The 23,826-nt window shown below is 42.2% G+C and overlaps 1 protein-coding gene across 3 annotated transcripts in view; it reads left to right on the top strand.

Annotated features, from left to right (window-relative positions):
• EML6 (EMAP like 6) overlaps positions 1-23,826 on the top strand; it is a 230,877-nt gene that overhangs the window by 190,325 nt on the left and 16,726 nt on the right. For 2 of the 3 annotated variants that reach the window (XM_074331990.2, XM_088796163.1), the window contains exons 29-33: positions 17,531-17,609; positions 20,157-20,286; positions 22,154-22,252; positions 22,838-22,858; positions 23,222-23,395. In XM_074331990.2, coding sequence (XP_074188091.2) covers positions 17,531-17,609; positions 20,157-20,286; positions 22,154-22,252; positions 22,838-22,858; positions 23,222-23,395 — 503 coding nt within the window. The remainder of the gene's footprint in view (positions 1-17,530; positions 17,610-20,156; positions 20,287-22,153; positions 22,253-22,837; positions 22,859-23,221; positions 23,396-23,826) is intronic. The other variant, XM_074331992.2, reaches the window with a different exon arrangement.

The raw sequence follows: 23,826 nt of genomic DNA, 5'->3' as shown, positions 1-23,826 counted from the left end.
TTAAGAATTCCCTGTGGGATCTTCATACTGACATGGGTTCAGTGATCACAAGTACCCTGGTCCCATGATTCATAATTGATGAGATTCAAGCTGTTTTTTTGCATTCAGCATAGCTTTCTGCCTAATGAGTATTTAATAAATCTGATCTATCACCTTTTGCTATTAGGTGGGACTTTAGATACAAAGAAAGAAACGTAATTTCCCCCTCCTGCTTCAATTCAGTGCCAGATGTTAAAAAATGCTTGATAAATGGTAGGTGTGCTACAGGCAAGAAGATTTAATCCAATGCAAAAAAATCCTAATTCATTCCTAGCATCTTTGTTAGATGTTACTATGAAGGTTCAGAGTTCTCTTCTGGTTAAAAAAAAAAATTATAGAGATTTTTCTATCGTAGTCTGTAAATTATAGTTTATTTTGCTTGTAACATGGTTTTTTTAATGGCCTCAAAGAGGACATAATTTTAAAGGACGTAATTCTAAGAATAAAGTAAAAAAGAAGAACCATATGCATGAATAGGCCTCTCAGTTAAATCATCTACTCTAAAAAACATTTGGTCTAAACTAAATATTCATTGGGGGAAAAAGAAAAAAATGACCCAATCTTTCTAATTTCACATAACATTATGTAATGAGTTGACTTGTCTATTATTCCAAAGTTGTTTGTGGCTGATTTCTACAACCAGTGCTTCATTACGCTGTGATTTAGACTGGCCACCAAGATATAGAAATCTAAACAAATTCCTAATTCTAAACGCTACATCTGGTTTCTAACCTAAACTGTGGCTCATCTAAACCTCTTTTGGTCCTGGTGTCTCTTTGGGCAGGTCGTTAAAAATCTCATACCTGCTCAACTTATAAACTGGTGGGTGAGGTGGAGGTAGAGAAGACCCTAAGAAGAATTTTCAATCTTAAAATCCAGAATTTTGAAGCTACCTCATCATCTTCAACATGCCAGATTAGGGATTTGTCATTCACAGCATACACGGGATTGGCTTTTTTTTATTAATACAAAAGAAAAAAATGCTTCATAATAGTATTTTGAGATATAGGGGGAGTCATTTTAGTACTTCACTGGTATTTTAGAAAATAATTTGCACCAGGGTGTAGTGCAGAAAACAATTTTAAGATAAATATAGGGTCCAGAGGAATAATCAAGGCTTTTCTATAGCTAGCAATGTCTTTGGTAACATAAAGAGCTTTGACAGCGTCAGTTCCTGCAGGGGGCTGTAACCAGAGAGCAGGATGCCAGCTGCACACAGCATGCTGGGAGCAAAGCAGGACCACACCAGGAAGGGGCGAGTGGAGACGTAGCAGTAAATGGTATCTGATTTACCAGCCTTCATGGGTGCAAATCCTAATCAGAACCGAGAACAAGTGGTCTCCACTCAGTCATTTTAGGGGAACTTGAACCTCACAGACAGGACTGATAACAATTCTGTACTGCAGAAGAGACAAATAGATTCCAGGTAGGGCAGGGCAGGACCTTCAGAGAATTTGTGAGAAAGCAAGATGAGAAAGGCAAGATGGGGCAGGAACTGTTGGAGCAAGGAGGATTCCTTAGTGTAAGTCAGGCAGACAGCCCACCTGCATCCTCACATAGGGTACAAAACAGATTCCATGGACTCCAGTGTCCTGGGCCTGAGAAAGAGACAGAGACAAAGAAATGCTGGGGGCCTCAGACATCAGGAACATGGGGTCAGGTAGCACCCAGGTTCTCCCTGGGAAGATTCAGGACTGTCAACCATGACACTGGTCTCTGACTACTTCCTGCCCTGCTGATTCAAGAGGCACAGGCTCTCCTTGACCTTCCGTTTATTGTTCCTTCTTGTGTATACCTGCCAATACCTGCCGGTACCTAGGTGCCTTTTCTAAACAACTGGGCCAAGACATGCACCAGTAAGACTAACGGGAGACAAATACACGAGGACCACAAGAGATACGAGTTTGGAACACCCATGCAGTGCAAGAAACTATTTTGCCTCTTACTAATGTTTCAGGCAGTTCTACCTCTGGTTTAAATCCCTCTCCACGGGAGAAACTGTGAGATAAGTGCAGTGTCTGTCATATTGAGAACAATACCTTGAAGGCAGATGCTCATTAAGCACCAATCATTTTTTTAAGCCACTGAATTCCTAATTCCTAAAATGTAAGACAGACAGATTATTTCAAACTCAACTTCATTATTTGACTTTAAAAGAGCTGTGAGTCTTTAGATTGTGCTTCTTTGTGCAATTTCTAACACATCGTGAGTTCTTACTCTTCAGAAGTTATCTGATCTTCAGTTTCCATCTTTTTGAGACGTAGGGAAGCTGAGTGAAATTTGTGAGGGCTCTTAGAATGCTGAGCTAATCCCACCAACATGTAATCCCTTCCAGGTGTTCTTTGAGATCCTGGTCACCCACTTCCGCTTTGCTCTAGCACGGTGGGGGGCCTTGCCTCCAGGACCCTGATATACTTGTCTCGCCCATCCCCATGGCTTGGTGAGCCCATTCCTGCTGCTCAACTGCCAATGTATAGCATGTGGCTGAGGAAAGTCACTGAAATCTCTTCCAATGTTGAGAATCCATGCTTTCAGACATCATCTAGACACTCAGGGCTGCCCCCACTGTGCTCTCCTTCATCCCCAGCTGACTCCATCTAATCATGTCTAGAGCAACCTTTCCAAACCTCTCCCACCTCTCCAGTTCCCAGTTCCAGCCTGACACTGCCCCTTGCTTTCAACTTTTGACCGCATCTCCTACTTTGCCATGTTTTCTCATAATGTGAGAGCTGTTTTGTCCATCTGCAAACCGAAATTTATTTAATAAATATTTTTTATGTCAGGAAGTTCCTTTTGAGAAAAAAAAAAACAGGAAGGGGAAGAGCATAGTTTTTCAGAACAATTTGAGATACAAAATGCTAACCATCATCATAGCAAAAGGAATAGTACCAAAATCCTATATTCTGACTTTGGTAAAAAAAGAAGAAAAAAAAAAAAAAAAAGGCAGTTCTTTTCCCAAACTCCCAAACTCAAGAGGGGACAAAATCCCTAAAGTTTGCTCAGTACCAGGTTGTTAGAGTTGCCTGTAAAATTAGGAAGTTTCTTTTAATACATTATCAAAGTCACACCTCATTTATATATTGTTTTTTTGATTTATAAAGCATGGCTTTTAGTTTCAAGTGGGTTACCCAAACCAAACTGGCCTAAGCAAAAGGAACCCATTGGCTCACACACCTGAAATTCCAGGCATGGGGTGACTTCAGGTATAACTTGATATGGGAACTCAAATCTTGCTGCCAGAACATTGTTCTCTCTCCATATCTCAATTCTGCTTCCTCTGGGTTATTGCAGTTTTTCAAGTAGAAAAATAGCTGTAGTACCAGAACACTACCATCTCTGTGGTTCAAAACCAGCAGAAGAGAACTGCCTCTGATTCACAAGTCCCCCCAAATACCTTAGGATGCGCCATTGGCTCTGGTGGGTCACATGGTCACCCTTGAATTGATCACTGTGACTTGGGATTTTTTGATGCGTACATGAGTATATGAGTACATGATGATTCTTACGTAGTCTCCTGCCACCCATTGACTAGTAGCAGTGTAATCACTTCCACCAGAAGTAAAAATCCATGGCTGTTATCAAAATTAGAGTGATTTCTGGATGGACTAAAACAGCAAATGTCTATTATACTGCACCCTTTTCTTGTCACATACACACTCTTAAAATGCCCCTAAACTAAACTCTCCCACATATAATTGAAAATGCAGTTACTCCTCCCCAAAGACAGATATTCCAGAGTCTGCAGAGTCAACCATTACTGCATCTGGCCCCTCCAAGATCTCGGGGAGTTGTGAAGTCCTCTCACCCAGGTCCACATAAGCTCCTCATAGTCCTATGGTTAACGGTAATGTTAACCACAAAACCACACCAAATACACAGTGGTGCAGAGAAGACAGAGCAAGAATAGTTGTTTTAAACTGCCACTTGGCATGTGCGAGAGAGACATACAATATGCAGTGGTCACTGGTCCTTGCCTATGTCATCCTCATCTGGACAGAACAACCAAGGATTCTTGTTCTCTCCATGTGCATCTTTTGCACAACTGGACAGTGATATGAATGTTGGAAGATGCCAACAGAGGATGCAAAGGTTTTGTTCATCGTTATAATGATGAAAGATACAGAAACATGGAAGTGAAAACATAAAATCTAATAAAGTGATAGCACAATATCCTCTTAGAGGACCAGCTTCCCAAGTCTCCTAAATTCCTATTGGGATGTAAATGATGCCCCTGTAGAGTAAGGCTTCTGCCAGGTGCAGAACGTTTGTTATTCTCCTGGGAGAATTTATATCCTCCCATCCTCCTGTGAATTCCTCCCACACTCTTAGAGATACTCTGGCTCTGTGCTTGGCCACGCCCCCAGGTCACCATGACCAGTGCACACAGTAAGATGGGGAGGGGAAGGTCAACTTTTAGGGACATCTCCCCCAGGAGGCCAAGTTTCATGTCAGTCTCAATTCCATTTTTATCAATTATCCTCTGGCCTAAGACTTGGCATTTCATAGCATCAATTTAGAAGGAAATATATTTTTTATATCTCAGATTGATAGCAACTAGATCTAAAATGGAAAAAAAAATACTTTTTAAAATTTTTTATTTAAGGTTGTGAGTTTATGTTAATTTTTAAACAACTCTTTTTTGTGTGCCTTGTTTTAATTGTTTTTTGTTTTGTTTTTTGCTGTCTTTGATGGACCTTTTTTTTAAATTTATTGGGGTGACAACTGTTAGTAAAATTACATAGATTTCAGGTGTACAATTCTGTATTACATCATCTATAAATCCCATTGTGTGTTCACCACCCAGAGTCAATTCTCCTTCCATCACCATATATTTGATCCCCCTTACCCTCATCTCCCACCCCCCACCCCCCTTACCCTCTGGTAACCACTAAACTATTGTCTGTGTCTATGAGTTTCTGTTTCTCATTTGTTTGTCTTGTTCTTTTGTTGTTTTTGGTTTATATACCACGTATCAGTGAAATCACATGGTTCTCTGCTTTTTCTATCTGACTTGTTTCGCTCAGCATTACTCTCTCAAGATCTGATGGACCATTTTGTATGCCATATTTCTGAAAATTATATTGGATAGTATTGTCTCAAACTTCAGAATTTTTCTCTTTTCTGGTTTTTACTCTTGGCTTCAAAGAACACAAAAATATAGGATATCTTAGACTTTCATAATATTGGTAGACAGTAAATGGAATAACATAACTCTTTCAAGTTTGGCCTAAACTCTGTTTCAGCTGCAGCCCCAGCAAGAAAAAGAGATACTCTGAAAAGGAAGTAATTTGGGGAGAGCTTAATGAAGGAACTATTAACAAAGGTTTGAGCAGGATTAAGAGAAACACTAGGTATGGGGCAGCACCTTGGAGCTAGCAACAGCTGGAAGCCATTACCCTGCCTGGGTCTGAAAGGGCAAGGGGAAAAAGCTGTTGCCAGATGTGGAGAACATAGCTGTAGAAGTGGACCACCTTATGGGAGCTGAGCCCTGAGGGACAGGGTTGCAGGTAATAACCTGAGTCCCAGCAAGGAGTTAACAGGGCAATAAATGCTTGATTGCATTCTCCCCTCACCCTGTCCTCTGGTGCCTCTCTTGAGCTGCATCCAGCCAGAGGCCGAAGGGTAAAAGTCCATTGATGCAGTCCACAAAGGCCAGCCTGGAGGGCACAGAACAGGAGAAGGGTGGAGAGTAGATATGGGTGGGCACATGGGAAATATCCAGCTCATTCTCATTTCATGTTTTTTTCTAGTGGAAACTGGTGTTATTATCACAGAAAAGAACGTCAGGCCATTTTAATGTTAAAGAGTAGTTGCTATCATTTGTAAATGCTTTTGAATATATACAGGTATGTAATAGTAATATTATGACAGTGTATATACAGGCAATTAAAGTTACAGCAATATTTACAATAGCCAAAATATGGAAGCAACCCAAATGTCCATCAATAGACGATTGGATAAAGAAATTGTGGTACATATGTATAATAGACTATTACTCGCTCATAAAAGAAAATGAAATCTTACCATTGACAACAACATGGATGGACCTAGAGGAATTATTATGCTAAGTGAAAGAAGTCAGGCTAAGAAAGACAAAACCATATAATCTCACGTGGAATCTAAAGAACAAAAATCAAAAAACAGACTCATAGATAGAGAACAAAGGGATGGTTTCCAGAGGGAAGGGAGGTTGGGGAATTGGGTGAAAAGGTGAAGGGATTGAGAAATACAAATTAATAGTTACAAAATAGTCATGAGGATGTAAAATAAAGTACAGCATAGAGAATATAGTCAATAATGTTGTAACAACTATGTATATAGTGCCAGGTGAGTACTAGACTAATCAGGGGGATCACTGCATTAATTATATAAATGTCTAACCACTATGCTGTACACCTGTAACTAATATAAAATAGTATTGAATGCTAACTGTAACTGAAAAAAAATAATTAAAAAAATAAAAAATTAACTTAAAAAAGAAAAAAGATGCCAGTGAATACAGCCAACTCAATATAAAGAATCATTAGAGACACTTGAAGCTTTACCCAGTTGAAGTGGAGGTTTTGATGAGCCATAGCTTTTACACCGCTGTCATAAGAATCATATTATAAAAGACACTACTACACTAAGAATTACAACGTTTTAAAAATTGAAATCTTATATTTACATTACATGTTGATATTCCCAAATATTTTTAAAAATAGTTTTTAAACATTTTTGGCCTGTCTCCAGAGGTTTATACTTTCACATTAATAAAACAAAACAAAACAGAAATTAGAAACTTACGATAGACATGTTTAGTACCAATATCATAGTTAGCTCAAAGATTGTTTACCCAGTGCACCCGAGTCAGCAGTCTATATTTTTTCAAGGTCCTTTATTAACAAGCCAAAAACTTGCAGCTTTTGGCTATCTGTCCAGGGATGAATAATAGAATGTGGGACTTAACCCTTTCTGTTTCTACACCATCTTTATAACATTACTTATTATAGCATTTTCCACCTTTTACTTAAAGAAGGAGAAGTTCAAACCCTCCCCTGCCCCCCGTCTGCTCACCACAGAAGCTGCATAACTTAGGGCCACAACTCAAAATTCCAAACTGAGCGGATGCATACTTTTTCCTTAGAAAGCCCTTGGTCTTGCTGCTAGCCTCTCCGGCTTATCTCAGATAGGGAAGGTCATCTCTCTTAAAAAAAAAAGTCTGAAGTTGAAAAGTTAGGTTTTAACCCTTAAGTTGTATTGTCTTAGCACAAGTTTAGTGTAGTTTGATTATGAATAGTCAATAAATGTAGAAATTATGATATTTATAGTTTTAGTCATCAGTTTATTGGGTATATTTGCTCTAGATTTTCAGCAGTTTTACCTGACTATGTAACATGGACACAACCATCTTCCAGAAAGAAGTTTCAAGAAATAATTCTTTTATACACTTGTATCAAACAAGCTTTGTGTCTTAATTAAATACTATTTGCTTTCCAAAAAGGGGGTCCCTAATACAACTAGAAAATACTTTTTTGTCTTCTGAATATCATCTTTAATGGTTTTTTTCCCTAAATGATAGAGTTACAAGGTCCAGCTGCCTGTAAGGGGAAATATTTAGTGCACGTATTTTAAAGCAGAAATCTTCACAGTTAAATTTTTTTATTCAGAATAAGTCTCCATCTTGGCCATTTTTAAAGCAAAGTTTAGTTAGTAATACAGTTTTATACTTTGTTATTATTACCATTACATCCCCAACATTTGAACTCTTTGGCGTCTTCAATTCCCTTTCTTTTTTAGTTTTGGAATCTCTGACTTTTACAAAAAGTGTTAGCTCAGTGAGAGTCAAAGGAAAACTCAGCTCCCTTGGATTTTCTCTTTTTTTTTTTTTAATTAAAATTTATTGGGGTGACAATGGTCAACAAAACTGCATAGGTTTCAAGTATACATTTCTATAATACATCATATATATATATATATATATATATATATATATATATATATATATATATATATATATAATGTGTTCACCCAGAGTCAGTTCTCCTTCCATCACCACATACTTGACGCCTCCCCTTTACCTTCTTCTATCACCCCCACTAAACTGTTGTCTGTGTCAATGAGTTTTTATTTCTCTGTTTGTCCTGTTCCTTTGTTGCTTTCAGTTTTATATCCCACATATGAGTGAAATCATATGGTTCTCAACTTTTTCTGTCTGACATTTCACTTAGCATAATAATCTCAGGATCCATCCATGTTGTCGCAAATGGCAATATTTAATCTTTTCTTATGGCAGAATAGTATTCCATTATGTATATATACACCACATTTTCTTTATCCAATCATCTATTGAAGGACACTTTGGTTGTTTCCATGTCTTGGCTTCAATGAACTTCGGAGTACATATATCTTTATGGATAAATGTTTTCAGAATTTTTTTTGGTAAATACCCAGGAGAGGAATTGCGGGTCATATGGTAATTCTATTCTTAATTTTTTGAGAACCCTCCGTACTGTTTTCCATAGTGGCTGTACCAATTTGCATTCCCACCAACAGTGTATGAGAGTTTGTTTTTCTCCAGAGCCTTTCCAACACTTGTTATTATTTGTCTTGGATTTCCTCTTACACCCAAAACCTCTGTAGGTATCCAGTATTTACCTGGAAAATGGCTGGGTGCATCTGGCAAGGGTTTGGGGGAGTCCTTGGCATTAATCTCATTTCTAACACCAATCTACTTGGTCATCACAATAGGACAGTGATATGAATGATGCAAAGATGACAGTACAAAAGTTAGACATAGTAACATTTATTTAGTATTAAATTATATGGAAAACTGGTTACACAGGCAGGAGCTGACAGCACTTCTTCAGGCAGTGTTATGATTTTCTAAATCTCCAGAGTACCCAAATGAAATAGACAATGGCAGTCCCCTCATGTCTGAATTCACAGGTCCTCACACTAAATTACCTCAAAATTCTACTCTAGCAAGCATTTGTGTTTTCCAAACTTCTTAAATTGTGTTTTATGGCTGTATCAGGAAGGCCCTAAAATTTATTTTCTCCTACTATCTCATATTCTTTTTGAATCAATTTGTACAGCTTTTGAACTTAAGCAGAAAAGAAAAGTCCTCTAAGGAAAACTGTGCACCATGGGTTTATAAAGAAATGTGATGGGGTTGTGTTTGTTTTTTTGATGCAGCTCCCAAATTAATAGCCTTCGTCAATCCGTAAGGTGTAATCCTTAAATCTTTCCCCTTGAAAGTGAAGGAAAGGCTTCATATTGGTTCTTTAATACGAGCATCAAGATGTTTAAGGTTCCATGGGGTTGTCAGCTCTGTCTGTGAGACTCAGCTCCTTGGGTGTGGCCACTGTGTCTGTCATGGTTACCAATGGTTACCACCACGTGCCTAACACAGTGTCTTGCACAAAGTACATGGTAAACAAACATTTCTGGAATGAATAGATGAATGGGTGGATTTACTTAGCCTGCTTCTCTTAATATTTAAATAAATTAATCTGTCTTCAGAATGGTCTACAAATCCATTCTTTGTCAAGAATTTTTACCTTCATTTTGTTGGCACCTTTGAGTGGCCTTCTCTTTGTGGGGAATGGTGTGACTCCATGTATAATCTGGTGATGCCCCAACTGACCATAGGACTATTCTTGGTTAAATGATTTTTAATCTTCATACCATCTGTCCATTGGGAATTAAAGTATTTATTTGGTTTAAATCTATTTTTAAATACCCAAGGCAAAAAGACCTAGAACTGAAAAAGAAATTTTGTGTTATTGTAGCCATCGCACCTATTTTTACGTACAAAGTTGCTTTGTCCTTTGTCGGTAGGTTTGCAGTGAAACAAAGAACTTGCTCACAAGTGGCAGTGTAAAAATATGGAAAAGGGCTAGATCGCTGTCTCTGAATCTAAACAAACCGCCATCCATACAGTTAACCCCAGTAGTTGTCCTAAATGTTTATGCTAAGTTTAGGGACAGAAATCTGTTGGGAGGACCTAGCCCCAATTTAAAAAAAAAAAAAAAAAAAAAAAAATGCTTTATTTAATCAGTAAATTCACATTTCAAGTTTGCCTGAGGCAGGAGGAGCATGAGGAAGTGAACAATGCTCCCCTCCATGGTGATACTAACGAATGACCGGCCCAGCTCTCCTGGTGCTTTGCACAGCTCCACAGGCCTGACAGAGACCCCTTGTCATCACTGATCAATGCTTAGCTGCTTTGTGAGCTCGTATTGTAAGAGTTGCTAGAAACTGACAATCTTACTAGCCAGTGCTGCTGAATTTACCAGACTGAGATCTGTGAAAACCGCTACAACCTATCTTGACACTTGGTCCAGGAAATAGGGAGGAACCTCTCATTCTTCATTTCTATCCCTTTTGTGACAATCGAGTGACCTTATGTAGCCTACAGTTTAGTGCAGAGACGTGCAGTTGCATATGTGTGGTGTATTAGCGAAGCTCGGAGCTCACCCTGGGAGAGGGACTGCACATGCGTGAGAGGAATAATGAACAAGCCAGAGTGTCCCTGCTCCTCCAGAGCGTTTCTCTCTAGGCTGAATTCTCTTTCCTTGCGCCTTTTGATTCAGTGAGAATTCTACACTCTGAGAATTCTAGCTTCTCTGAGCAGATAGAAGGTAGCAAGTTTTCTGTTCTTTAACAAGATGGAAGGAACTGAAGTTACAATATCTATTAAATCCTGAAACACTGAAATTATTTTAAGGGCCTATTGTTTAGCTATGTAAATCCACGGAAAGCTGAATAGTTGGGTTTTTTTAAATAAGGGCTTTTAATGCTACTATCATAAACACTTTTTAAAAATTCAAATCTCTGGATTTTCTGTATTGTTTGAAGCAAAGTAATGAAGTCTATATAATGGATAATTTTAGGACTGAAATCTGCCATTCATTAGAGAATAATTTACTTGCTTTTTATCACAAAGAATGTGCCAGGGCATAAAAATTCAGAGGTAAAGTGGTATAAAATGATTTTTTAAAAGATCAATAGGCCTAGGAAATCATACTCCTACAGTGTAATCAGTTGACTCATACCCACTCCCTCATGGAGCTCACATCACAGATAGGTAAGTGCTTTTTATCCAAAGGGGACGTCTCTTAGAAGACAGTGGCAGAGTTAAGTCCAATTATTTTCATCAAGTTTCTGAATATCTCTCAGATCTCCATTTGGAGGGAATGGATATTACCAAGGTCATTTACCCTGCCTCCTTCTACTGTTGCGTAGTCGTGATGTGGTAACTGAGGAGACATTTGCAGAAATAATTGTTAGGGTGCATGATTTTTGCCCCTTGAAACAATGTTAGTGGGCACAAGGTGTGGTGGATTAGGGTGATTTTGTGGGTGTGTTTAAAGTATATTGGCATGCTTTTTAACCAGCCCCACCCACTCCTTTGAATTTCCTGTCATGCTCTGCCATCTTCTACCCCTCCCTGTTCCTGTCATTGAACAACTTCCTGTCTCTGAGGAATTCAGCTAGTGACCGTAATACGGTCTCTTCAGCTCCTGCCATGCTATGGGTTCCATTGTTACCCGTGGTGCCGCTCTCCCTCTGTGACGTAACTTTCTCTCCTCTAGATGTCTCATTCTCAGTACACCTGATTTCCATCCTCATTAAGACATCCAATGCCTAGACACTTCCATTTTTTCTAGTTCCCTCCTGGCCTCACTATTTTTGCCTAAGTGTCACTCTTCCAGGCCTCTTGGCTCTTCACCCCTGTGTTTCTCCTACAACCCATCTCTCCACATTTCTGGTTAGAAAATTCATCAGTGCAGATTGCCCTCACCGGAAACTGTGTTACTAGCTTCACTTAGGCCCTCTTTGCTGTTCATTCACTTTCATTCTTGTCTTTAGTTGGCTCCCTCTGCCACCCTCTTAGTAGTCAGACAGAATTTTGCCCCCTCCTCAACCTTCTGCCCAAACCCTACCCCCTCTACTCCTGGCAGATGGCTTTTCTAACCTCCTTCCCTGAGAAAACAAGCCATTTGGGCATGAACTGTATCTTGGTCCTTCTTTCTCTCTCCTCTCTCTTGCTTCCCACCCTCCACCTCACATAAACAATTTACTTTCTTCCTTCTCTTCTCAGAGGAAGTGAGTCTTTCCTCCTATTCAAGGCTGGTCCCTTAGATGGTGCTTGGACCTCAGCCTCGTGCTCCCTCATCATCTCTCCTGTGTCACTCCCCCTTAGCTGGATCCATGTCTTCAGCCAAGAAATACATTCCAGTCCTCCAATCCCCACCCAGCTCTCTTCAAGGAAAAATAATTCTTTGACTTACACAATTACATTCATATTCACATCCTCACCTTCCCTCCCCTTTTCCCTTCTCATCCAGACTTTACCAAGTCTCTCCTGCATTCTCTAGCCCATTCCATCTTGCTTCTGTCCCTCCCATTCTGCTCACATGGTAACTTCCTAATTCCCAAATCCAAACCACTCTCCTCTCTGTCTTGTTAAAAAGAAGAACTGTTTCTTCTAGAGAAGCATTGTCCAATAGAATATAGTGCAAACCACATATGTGGTTTTTCTAGTAGCCCCACTAAAAAAGTAAAAAGAGATGGTGAATTTAACTTTAATAATGCATTTTGTTTAACCCAATATATTTAAAAATTACTAATAAATTATTTTATATTCTTTTTGAAAATTATTTTTACTAGGTCTTCAAAATCTGGTGTGCATTTTCCAATTGTAGCACATCTTAATTTGGAGTGGCCCAGTGGTCACATGTGGCCAGTGGCTACCATACTGGACAGTGAAGTTACAGACATTCTTCTCTCACTTACCTGTTGGAAATGGTCTCTCCTGGCCCTCCTCCTGCCTCTCCAACCATTTTTTTCTCAGTGTCCCATCTCTGTCTCCTCTTCCAGCACCCCCACATGCCGTTCCTCAAGATTTCACCTTTGGCCATCCTCTATTTTTACCCTACACCCTCTCCCCAATTAATTTCATATATTCCACCCACTGGGGATGATTCCCAAGGTAGTATGTCTGAGTCCCACTTTTCAGTTGAACTTCCAACTAGTATAGCCAACCCACAGACAGCCAAAGTTTGACAACGTCAAAGCTGAGTTCATCATCTTTTGTCTCAGTCAGGGGTGCTACCTACCACCCACCCAGATGCCCAAGTACAAAACGGATTTTCCACTTGAATCGTTCTTCCTCCTTCGTTCACTAGAGCTAATCAATTACAAAGGGCTTGAAGTCTGCTTCACCAATATTTCACTTGTTTCCTTCTCCACAACCATTGCATTAGTCAAGATCTTCACCATCCCTGCCCTTGGATTATTGCAGTGGCCTCTTCAGTAATCTGCCCACCTCACTCATAGTTCCCTCTACTTTGTCCTTTGTGACCTCAATTTTTCACCCCAATAAATTGATATTCACCTAAAATGTCCACGTCAGGAACTATATCTCCCCAACAGAGCTGTGTTATATAGCCTTCAGTCAAGAGCATTTTTAAGGTGGCAGGCCTCTCTCAGGGCATCCCATGCCATAGTTCTCCTGCATAACTCCCTTCCTTCTCCTCCACTTCACCACTGAGCAGCTCTAGAGATGGTTGTGGGATACAATGGACAGAATCCAATTTCTTTTGTTTTAATAATAGAGAACCCCCAGGACTTTGAAGACTTTACCTAAACCTGGCTTTTCCTAGAGCACATTGGTTCTCTCTCTCTCTCTCTCTCTCTCTCTCTCTCTCTCTCTCTCTCTCTCTCTCTCTCTCTCTCCCTCTCCCTCCCTCTCTCTCCCTCTCTCTCCCTCTCTCTCCCTCTCTCTCCCTCTCTCTCCCTCTCTCTCCCTCTCTCTCCCTATCCCTCTCTATCTCTGAAAATCTGATTAAAGCATGCCTACCTTCCCCCTGAAAAATGCAAATGTGCAAACACAATTTGGCATGAGTGTCACAGGGTTCTCTGAGTCCATGAGGTGACAGATCTTGTTTGAGAACAATTCTAAAACAGTCTTCAGATCATCTGCTCATCTCACCTAAAACTTGGATCAAGAGTAGCTTGGTTTCCCAAGACATTTTGAAAATTCTTGGAGCATTTAATGGCACATTTTGGAATCTGCAGAAAGCTGCATTTCCTTCAGGGACACATGGAACATTGTCTGACAACACGAAAAACAATTTCAAGCTTGCATTTCTTGGGTAAATGTAGCTGAGTTTCTCCATACCCACACCTTTATAGAAGCTTCTTGGAATGACTTGGTTTCTCACCTGCTTTCCAAGCCTTACTCACGAGTTGGCTGTCACACTGAGCTCATCTGGGGTTGTGACTTGTTTTCCTAACCTCCTCAGTCATTTCGGAAGCTTCTGCAAGAGCCTTGGCTCTGAACCTTCTATTGCACATCTCAGGTCATTGTGTGTTCTTCTCTACCCCTTACTCTGCCAGCCCAGCACCCCAGAAAAAAAAGCAAAGAGGGGCAAATACCTGGGCGCTGGCCACCCTTGGGGGCCTTTTTATGAGGTGAGGACCTGAGTCAGGGTAACACTCCACACATTTGCAACTGAGTCTAAGGTTTCTCTTCAGCAGCCTAGCTGCTGCGCAATGGGATGACAGCAGGGATGGACCTTCCATGGTCCTTCCCTGCCCACAGAATGTGCATGAGGTAGTGATTCTACCCACAGGTGTGGGGAAGGTCTTCAGCAGCCTGCACCCCAGCACTGGGCAAGAATAGTGCTGCCTCGTTACTTAACACCCAGTCACATGCTTGAGTTCACAGGCCTCTCTTTGGGTTTCCTGTCCCCACCCTCTCTTCCTTGGCAAAGCTTCGCTCTTTCTCTCTTCACTCAAGCCTGTCCATCATCCTCTCTCCTGATTATGCAATTTGTGTGCTATCTTGCCAGGCTCCCTCCTTAAATTTCTTGCCCAATGCAAACTCTCTGCTCGTTTGTTTCCCTGAGTGTCTTCAAAGCCCCACTTGCCCCCAGGAAGCCCCTTTATGTCTCTGCTCCTTCCACCGCCAATCCCCACCTCTTCACTTTCCCAGCTCTTAACCTTTCCGAATCTGCCTGCCAACTCCCAGTTGCACTCACTACCGTCCTCACTCTCCTCCCATCCTGTGTGCCGCTGGGAACAACCAGCTATAAAGAGTTTATTGAACTGAAATGTGAGTAAATGTTCTCATGCCCTCTACTCTTTCCCACCTCTGCAAAGTGAATTTAGATCCACTGAAAAATGCTAAACTGTCAGCGTTTGGCTGTGTTTGAAATGTTTGGCAGTCCCTCCCATGTCTGATGTTACGAACACTGTTTATAGATGCCTGGAAAGAAGCCTTTAATGCTTGTATTGTGTTTTAACTTGCTTTCCTTTGGAGGCAGGGAATTGTCAAGTAAGTATCACAGCACTGTGCAAACACCCAGGTGTTCGATGAGCACCCAGCACTAAGTGTACATGCAGAATCCGCGACCGCGAAGGTTCTAGACTTAACAATTAGCCGAATATTCCACCATGCAGGTTTCTTCCTTTTACCCCTCTCATCTGCAGTTTTGAAGCAATACAGCTATAAACATATGCTTGCGAAATACGAAAGAAACATTCTGAGATTGCTTTACTTTTCAGTTTTTAACTGAAAATCCAGGTGAAAGAAAACCCATCGATTGCCTCTATGTATATATATATATACAATCTCGTATATATATTAATACACAGTGTTTGTGCTTGTATGCATATTCTACATACACTGTATAATATGTGGCATATTATACAACCTGTGTGTACCCTGACAACAAGCCATGCGTTTAATCTCAAATTCTGCATTATGAACCATGCTAAGTCGTAGCGTCCCCTTGCTCCCATCTCAGACCTTGGCTTGCTTTTGTCATACACTTAAACATTCTGAGGTGAAAGGAGAAACCCACGGATTTCATGTGAAAGTCCCACTAAAACAGAAGAAAGAGCAGATGTCCTGGGAAGCGATAATTAATGTGAAGGAAGTGTCTAATTGTGAGAACTGGCACCCCCCACCTCCCGCTTTTGCTCAATTTGGCAGCGATGACGTCAGCCGGGGGTGTCATTTTGCAGAGATGTGTTCTTTACCCATTCTTCGGTGGTGATTATAATACCATTTGCTCCAATGATCACTTATGATTACATAACATGTTTTGATTGAAGAGTTTCTGAGAAAATAAAGGTACCTTGTTTTAACCCAGCACAAAAATGCAAACCGTTCCAGCAGGCGAGCTGGCCTACCAAGAAACACGGGGAATTATTAGGCTAAATTATGAGTTGAACTTGATTCGGAAACAAAGCATCCATTGTGCACAACTCCCAGCGATATCCAGGAGGATGTGATTGTTTTTCTGACAACAAGTTTCTCCCCAGCACACTCTAAAATAAGCAGAGTCCCCAGGCGCATTTGCAGAGTCTCGGAGAGTGTGTGGGAAGCATTGACAAGGCTTCCTTTTTTCTCCCTATTCTGTAGGCGCTTTAGTGCAGAGTTTGCCCAGAGACGCCAGGGTATGAGCTTTCTGAATTTGTAGACTGGTGCACTCTTTCCTTTCTGTTTTAGTTCTTTCTGGCATGCTCGGGAAGCATGGTTTGTGCCACACAGGAATGTCTGTTCACTTGGAAAATGCTTGTGCATGAATGAGGTGCTTGCAAATACGGCTCTAAATGGTACTAAGTTTCTCACTTGGCTTTGTTTGCTGCTTACAAGGGGATCCAGGTAATCCTTTCTCTTCGCATAGCCAAGAGCACTAACTAATGGATTTGGAACGTGCAGCAGGGGCGGGGGCAGGTCTCCCCTCCCCATCCCCGGTTTCCTAAACTCACAGAAGTTAAATTAAGGAAACCCCATGTTACCCCCAATTGGCCATCTCATATAAGAATCTGTGAAGGCTTATCCATTGTAAAAATCTCTTAATTAAATTTCAAGGCCCAGATCTCCCCAACTGAGAAGGCAAAGCAGCCTTCGGTATAATGGCAGCAGTTTAACATCGATCATAGCCCTGAAGGATAGAGCAGAGTGCAGCGCGGGAGTCCTTTGCTTCCTACTGTGCCTTTTGTGTAGCGAGAATGCTGTCAGGGCCCGTTCCCAAGCCTGGCTTGTAAGTCCCACTCCCCACCATGGCATAATCTTTCACTACCTAATTCTAAACAATGTTGACAAGCACAGCCTCTTCCTTCTCATGCTCTGGCTCGTCTTTGGTTTGAAAATCAGCCCTTCTGGTTCTTGTGTTCTCCCAGGAGGGAGGAACGGCTCCTTGACTACCATGGCTTAGGGATAAGGAAGCCCACCTCAGTGCCTGTGAATCCAGGCCCCGTCATGCAGGACAATTAATGTCAGAAGCTCCTTTCCGGCGGGGGGGTGGGGGGGGATTGGGGGAGCCGGAGGTGGGGGAGGGGCAGGACAGAACAAACTCAGGTGGAGGGTCCTCTAAGTGGGGAGAAGAGAGAGAGAAGCCGGGCACTGGCCTTAGCTGACTGTACCACACAAGCAACCTTGCTGACTTTTGTTCAACACTATGCTTCTTTTGGCCACTCTCTGTTCCAGACCACCTGTTAGCAGAGCAGCTCCCCAGCCTGAGAAACTCCAGAAGAACAATGTCACCAAAAAAAAGAAACTGGTTGAGGTGAGGAGGTTTAACTGTTTTGCTTTTCATCTGACTGATGTCCTTAGACCCAGTGGACATCACCATCTGCCTGTCCCACAGATACCTTCAAATGAACCAGCATGGATCCTGTGGCTCCCTCATTCCCTCTCCCTTCTACGTGGTATTGTGTCCCCCATCCCAGTGACCAGAACCATATCCACTGGGTCACATTCCTTCCGCCCTGCCACTGGGTCCTATCAGTACTGACTCAGAAATCCCCCATGTCCCTCAGACCTGGCTCCTTTTTCCTATTCCTAGTACCACTCAGGGAGAGGAAGGGGGGAAGGGGGAGAGCATGGTCTTATTCACTGTCTCTAATGTTGTTTGAGCACTTACTGTGTGCTGGGTACTATGCTACATACTTCCCAGGAAGTATTTCATTCACAACCTATGAGGTAGGTACTGTTATTCTTTCCATCTTGCAAACGAGGACACTAGCTCAAGGAAGTTAAGCGACGTGTTAGGTCCCATGCCCAAGATCACCAAGCCAGTAAGCGAAGAGGGATGTAACTTGGTTCTTGAGACTTGAGGATTGCAGCTCTGCGAACCTGCTGTTTTTGAAAAGAGGCCTCCTAACTGTTCTTCCTGCCTTCAGACTCCCTCATCCCTCCCGGAAACATGCCTTGCTGCCCATAGAGTTAGCTCTTTAAATGTAACTCTTCGCGCCTCACCCCAGTGTTAAGACCCAAGATTCCCACACTACTGGTGGGATTCAAGGTCATGGTTTCAAAACTTCACCCAGGAACTACCTTCCAAGTTCATCTCCTGTGATTCTCCACCACAACTCAAATCTCCAACCACAAACACATTACTTAATGGTTTCCGAAGTTGCCTTGGACTTTCAAGCCCCTGTGTTTTCATTCCTTTTGATTAGAAGCTCCTCCTCTTCCCACCCCACACCCTGGTCCTTCCAACCCGTTTTCTAGCATCTTCTCGGGCAGTCATCCCGATGTTCTTCACCCTAAATCCTCCTGCACTCTCCCCACAACTTCCTCTCCACAGTCCTTGTCATAGGCTTTGCTGCCATTATTCCTTGCTTCTTCTGTCTCCCTTCCTAGACTGTGAACTCACTGAGGCCAGAAAAATCCATCTTCATTTTTTTTTTTAATTGAGAAAGGTGGATTTATTAAGGGAATTTCTCATGGAACACAGCATAGGTCAGGAAATGCAGCTGAGTTTCAGGGAAGACAAGATCCAGCAGCTAAAAAGCCATTATAAGCCAAATGGTGCCTTTTTTTTTTTGCCCAACAGGGCCTTGTATGGGTCTGATGCATTCTCCTTTTTTTTCTGCGAGGTTTTTGAACTACTTTAGTACACTATGGCTGTTACCCAGCACCTGAGTTTATATCTCCTCTGTTAATCAGACAGCCAGGACTGCCATTGTCCCCAGTTCTAAATTCCTAAGAGAAACTATGTGATTGGCCCAGCTTGAGTCAGCAGTCCACTAGGAATGGGGCGGGTGTCGTATTATACACACAGTTTCCGGGAAACACGTGAGGGTGAGAGGTGTGGGTTGGGGGGGAGACTGATGTGTAGGCAGACACTCAGTAAATTGAAAGGAGGAGAAGCATTTTCTAGGTGAAAGATATTTTTAAAAGCAAAATCATAAAGATTGGAAAATTCATGCTATGTGGGCTAAATAGACAAGTCATCTTGACCAAGGGGTATAGGAGACATGTGAATAGAAGCCGATTGTGCCAACTTGAGGAATTTGGGCTTTATCCCTTAGGCAGTGAAAGTCAGTGAAGGCTGTTGAGTAAGGAAGTGGTCTGGTATTTTAGGAGAATTAATCTGATGTTTACAATTGATGATCTTTGGAGAGAGAAAAGGCTACAATCAGGGACCCAAGAGAAAAGGGACCCACATCTTTTTAATCTTGACTCCCACCAACCAGCATAGTGCCTGGCACAGAAGTGCTGCCAACAATACATGTGTGTCAGATTGAATTAAGAACTGATCTGATCTGAATCAGCCATTGCTCTTTGTCATGGAAGACAAGACAGGAAGAAGAGAAAGACTACAAACCCAGAACAGTATCTAGTTGTTGAAAAAAATGCAAATTGTTTAGAAACTTTGTAGGGCAAGCACCCAGCAACATAATGAGCATGGCATTTTCCTCAATATTCTGCTCTGCCAGGCCCAGCTGCATTTGTGGGAATCAGAGCAAATCTCCGAGCCACCATTCAGCTCACCTAAAGAGTGTCTGCCAAGGCACAGACAGAAAACTTCTGGGTAATCTTTATAAAGCATCAAATCCGTAGACTTTGACTCACCGGGGAAGCCAGGAAGCAAATCTAGTTTATTTAGAAAACTCCCTATAATTTTGTGTGTTAGCCTGTCCCCCTAGCATTTCAGGCAGCTAAAGAAAGGGCTGCATTTTTACCCTCAGTTAGTCAAGAAGCAAAATGTTTTGAGCGAGTGGTTGGTTGTTTCTCCAGCCATGCAGTTCCCCTGAGATGTGTGGCTGTGCCCGAAGTGTGGGTTTGTTCCTCTAAGGGCCACTTTCATCTTCGTGTGGGAATGTAGGAGCTGGCTCTCAACCACGTGTTTGGCTACAGAGGATTCGACTGTCGCAATAACTTGCATTACCTGAATGACGGTGCCGACATCATCTTCCACACGGCAGCAGCTGGCGTCGTTCAGAACCTCTCCACAGGTGACTGGGCCCGGAGAAACCACCATCTGAATACAGGCTTTTGTTTTAGCCCTTTTGTGTCCTTATCTACTCTTTAGATGTCCCAAAGCTTAAACATTCTTTTGCCTTTGGAGCTATTCCTCTTGATTCCAAACTGGTAACACTTAGTCCTAGAAAATGCTCAGGCCCTCGTGTAAAGAGTCAAAGGTGTCAAGGTCAAGAGAGGTGTCCATGATTCTGTCAGCTCCTCAGAGGCTGAGAGACATGGAGAGAAGCCAGAAAGAGAGTGTGGGGAGTAGAGACATTCCTCACAGCTGGTAACCAAGAACAAAGCCCAGGGGAATGCTTCTCATTTGTTTTTAACAGTGTTCAATATTTTAGCCACTCAGATTTTCACGTTTTATTTTATTATTTAGCCAGATTTACAATGATAATAAGAACAATTAAACAATAAACAAAAATACCCCAACTGTCCCTTAACTATATGACTCTTAAATTAAAAAGTAGTTCAAAAAGACACACCTCAAGCAAAAAGAAGCATTCCGAAATTAATTTAACAGACATCTGTGTCTTTACCACCAGATTTAAATGTTAATATTTTGCTTTATTCATATGTTAAACTTATTTTTTTTCAAAATGTTATGCTCCTTCCCAATTTATGTAGTTGTTCATGCATAGATTTGTAGACAGTGGATTAATCACTGAGCCCATAATGATTTCTCTCTTGGGGAGAGGAGTGCCTTGAGATTTTCTATACATGTTCTCCATTTTTCTAAGCACATATTCTCATTTTAGTAGCAATGTGTTCTTTATATGTCAATGCCATCATTCATCTTTCGGTTCTCAGGCATTTGGGTGAGTTTACAGTGGCCATTTTGGCAGTCAGCAAACCCATTTGCCACAATAGACGATAAAGTATTTCTTGTCCTTTTTTCTACTTCCCGTGACATATGTTGAGTTAGGGCTTTAAGGGCTAAAGCCATCACTTATGCCATCCAGACACCCAAGTGGATTGGCACATTGATAAAGATGATTAAAAGGGATTCCCTAAGTATAGATGCTCCTTGACTTACAGTGGGGTTATGTGCCAATAAAAATCATCATAAATTTAAAATATCATCAATCAAAAATGTTAATACTCCTCACCTACTGAACCTCGTAGCTTAGCCTAGCCCACCTTAAACATGCTCAGAACACTTACATTAGCCTCCAGTTGGGCAGAACCATCTATTAATAACACACTGAATACTCTGAGTATCAGTTGTTTACCCTCCTGATCGCATGCCTGACTGGGAGCTGGGGCTCACTGCTGCTGCCCCAGCATCACCAGAGTATTGTACCTGGGAAAGTACAAAGTTCAAAATTCAAAGTATGGTTTCTACTGAATGCATATTGCTTTCCCATATAAAGTCAGAAAACCATAATTTGAGCCATCATAAGCCACGGACCTGTCTTCCCTTTCCGATGGTTAAGGTGTGCATTGTGGTCAGTAAAGCATCATTTCCAGGCCCCCACCTCACCCTGCTCAGAGGTAGCCATTGAGAAACCATCAGTCCTGGGCCAAGGGGAGAAAGAAACATTAAACATTATCGTTTTGGACTCTGGAAGTTTCTGCACTTGGACTGTGCTCTGCATCCACGCACGACAGCAGGAAGGATTGAATGGAGCATGTGTGTATTAGATAATGGACACAGCTCTTCTCCCAGACCTAGAGCAGAATATGTAAATGTAAAAAGTGATCCCTTATCTCCCCGAGGATGATTCTGAAGTGAGAATTTGGGGTGTGAGCTCTCGCTTTTATAGGACATTTCCAAAGACTCCACATGAAGCTTTTGGGTTGCCCTGAGGTCTTAGGGATCGCTGCTAACCGTCCACGTGTCTCTCCCAGGGAGCCAGAGCTTCTACCTGGAACACACGGACGACATCCTCTGCCTCACAGTGAACCAGCACCCCAAGTACAGAAATGTGGTGGCCACCAGCCAGATAGGTAGGAGGGCCCTGCCACGGCCGAGGTTCTCCCAGCAGAATGGGGACATTGACTTCTTAGCAATTATTGGGAGAGGGAGAAAGTGGGCCACTGATATCTACCCTTTCTTGCTGATGTGCTGTTGACCTTTTGAGCCCTGAGTGTTTCTGTGTTGCTTCAGTTGAGGCATTCATAGATTGGTAATTCTTAGGAACCATAAAGTCAGACCAGAGCTTACTATTCCAATTCAGTGGATGCCCCCATCTCTGTGGACGTGTGAGAATAATTTTTCAGACCCAGGTGTCAAATGAAGAGCCTCACATCTGAAGCCAGGCGGTTGTACTTGGCCAGGGTAGATTACATCATGTCTGCCTGGCTTTTCTGTACCCTAGGAAACTGCCAGTTTTTATTTTTCACTCTGTCATTTCAAAGGCAGTTTTTACAAACATATCTTCCCGCTCGTTTTCATCGACCCCATGTCCATTTTTAAATTTAATTTGGAACTTCCTGATGCTGGTGTTGAGTGCTTCCCTATTTGACCCATGACTCATTTTAGCTGTTGTTTTCCCTTGATGCTTCCTCACTGCCATTACCCACCCAATGCAGGTGATGTTGCGGAGATCCCAGGTAAGGCTGTCCCATCGTGAGTAGCCTGAGTCTGCACAGCAAAATCATGTTGATGTATCGTGTTTGCTGATTGTGTCTGGCTGAACTGCAGATACAAATCGTGGACCTACGAGTTTCCTTTGTAGAAACTCCTCCATGAGTGTGTGTGTTGGGCATAAACGCGCTTAGTCTCTGTCTCTGAAGCCCAGCAGATGTTTGCTGTTGGCTTTCACCTCTGGCCAGGTCAGGCTGTAGGTCTCTTAGGCCCAGTAATGGTAAGGCCCCTGAATACTTGTCTTAAAAAAGGCTTTTAGATGAACATAAACAGCAACTTGGCTCCATCATTCTCCCGCCTGAGTTCTTTGTCATACCTCCCACATTCAGGAACAACACCTTCAATCCACGTCTGGGACGCCATGACCAAACACACCCTTTCCATGCTGCGGTGCTCCCACTCAAAGGGGGTGAATTACATCAATTTCAGTGCCACCGGAAAGCTGCTGGTGTCAGTGGGCGTGGACCCTGAGCACACCATCACTGTGTGGCGTTGGCAGGAAGGTAAGTGAAGCTGGTCTTTCTATCCCTCCGGAAGGCTTGCCTGTGGCATGAGCTGGGCAACCTAGATCTGCCTCCCTGCACAGCCCACCAAGACACTACTGCCGGGTTAGCAGAAACCAGGGCTCTTGGGATCCTGGAAAAGCTGCTCATTTGATGTTACTGCATCTCTGCACCCATGGTCAGGAGCAGGCTGGCCAGGCAAGTCCTGTGCGGGTTATTGCAGGGTCTTCAGGCACTTTGGAAAAGTGCCCGAATGCTGGCAGCCTTCCTCCTCAAACAGAAGGCAGCAGCCTCCTCCATTTCTGTCGTAACAACCTTCCGTCCCAAACTTTGTCCTCAGTGTTCTTCCTGGTGACCCTGGCTCCTGCTGCAGCCTCGTCATCTTGGTTGTCTTATTACAGGAACTGGGGACAGGGTTTTAACACCATAGT

Source organism: Rhinolophus sinicus, chromosome 2 (genome assembly GCF_057876585.1).
Source record: "Rhinolophus sinicus isolate RSI-liver-muscle chromosome 2, RSI-T2T, whole genome shotgun sequence".
Lineage (NCBI taxonomy): Eukaryota > Metazoa > Chordata > Mammalia > Chiroptera > Rhinolophidae > Rhinolophus > Rhinolophus sinicus.
This window is presented reverse-complemented; position numbering and strand designations above follow the sequence as displayed.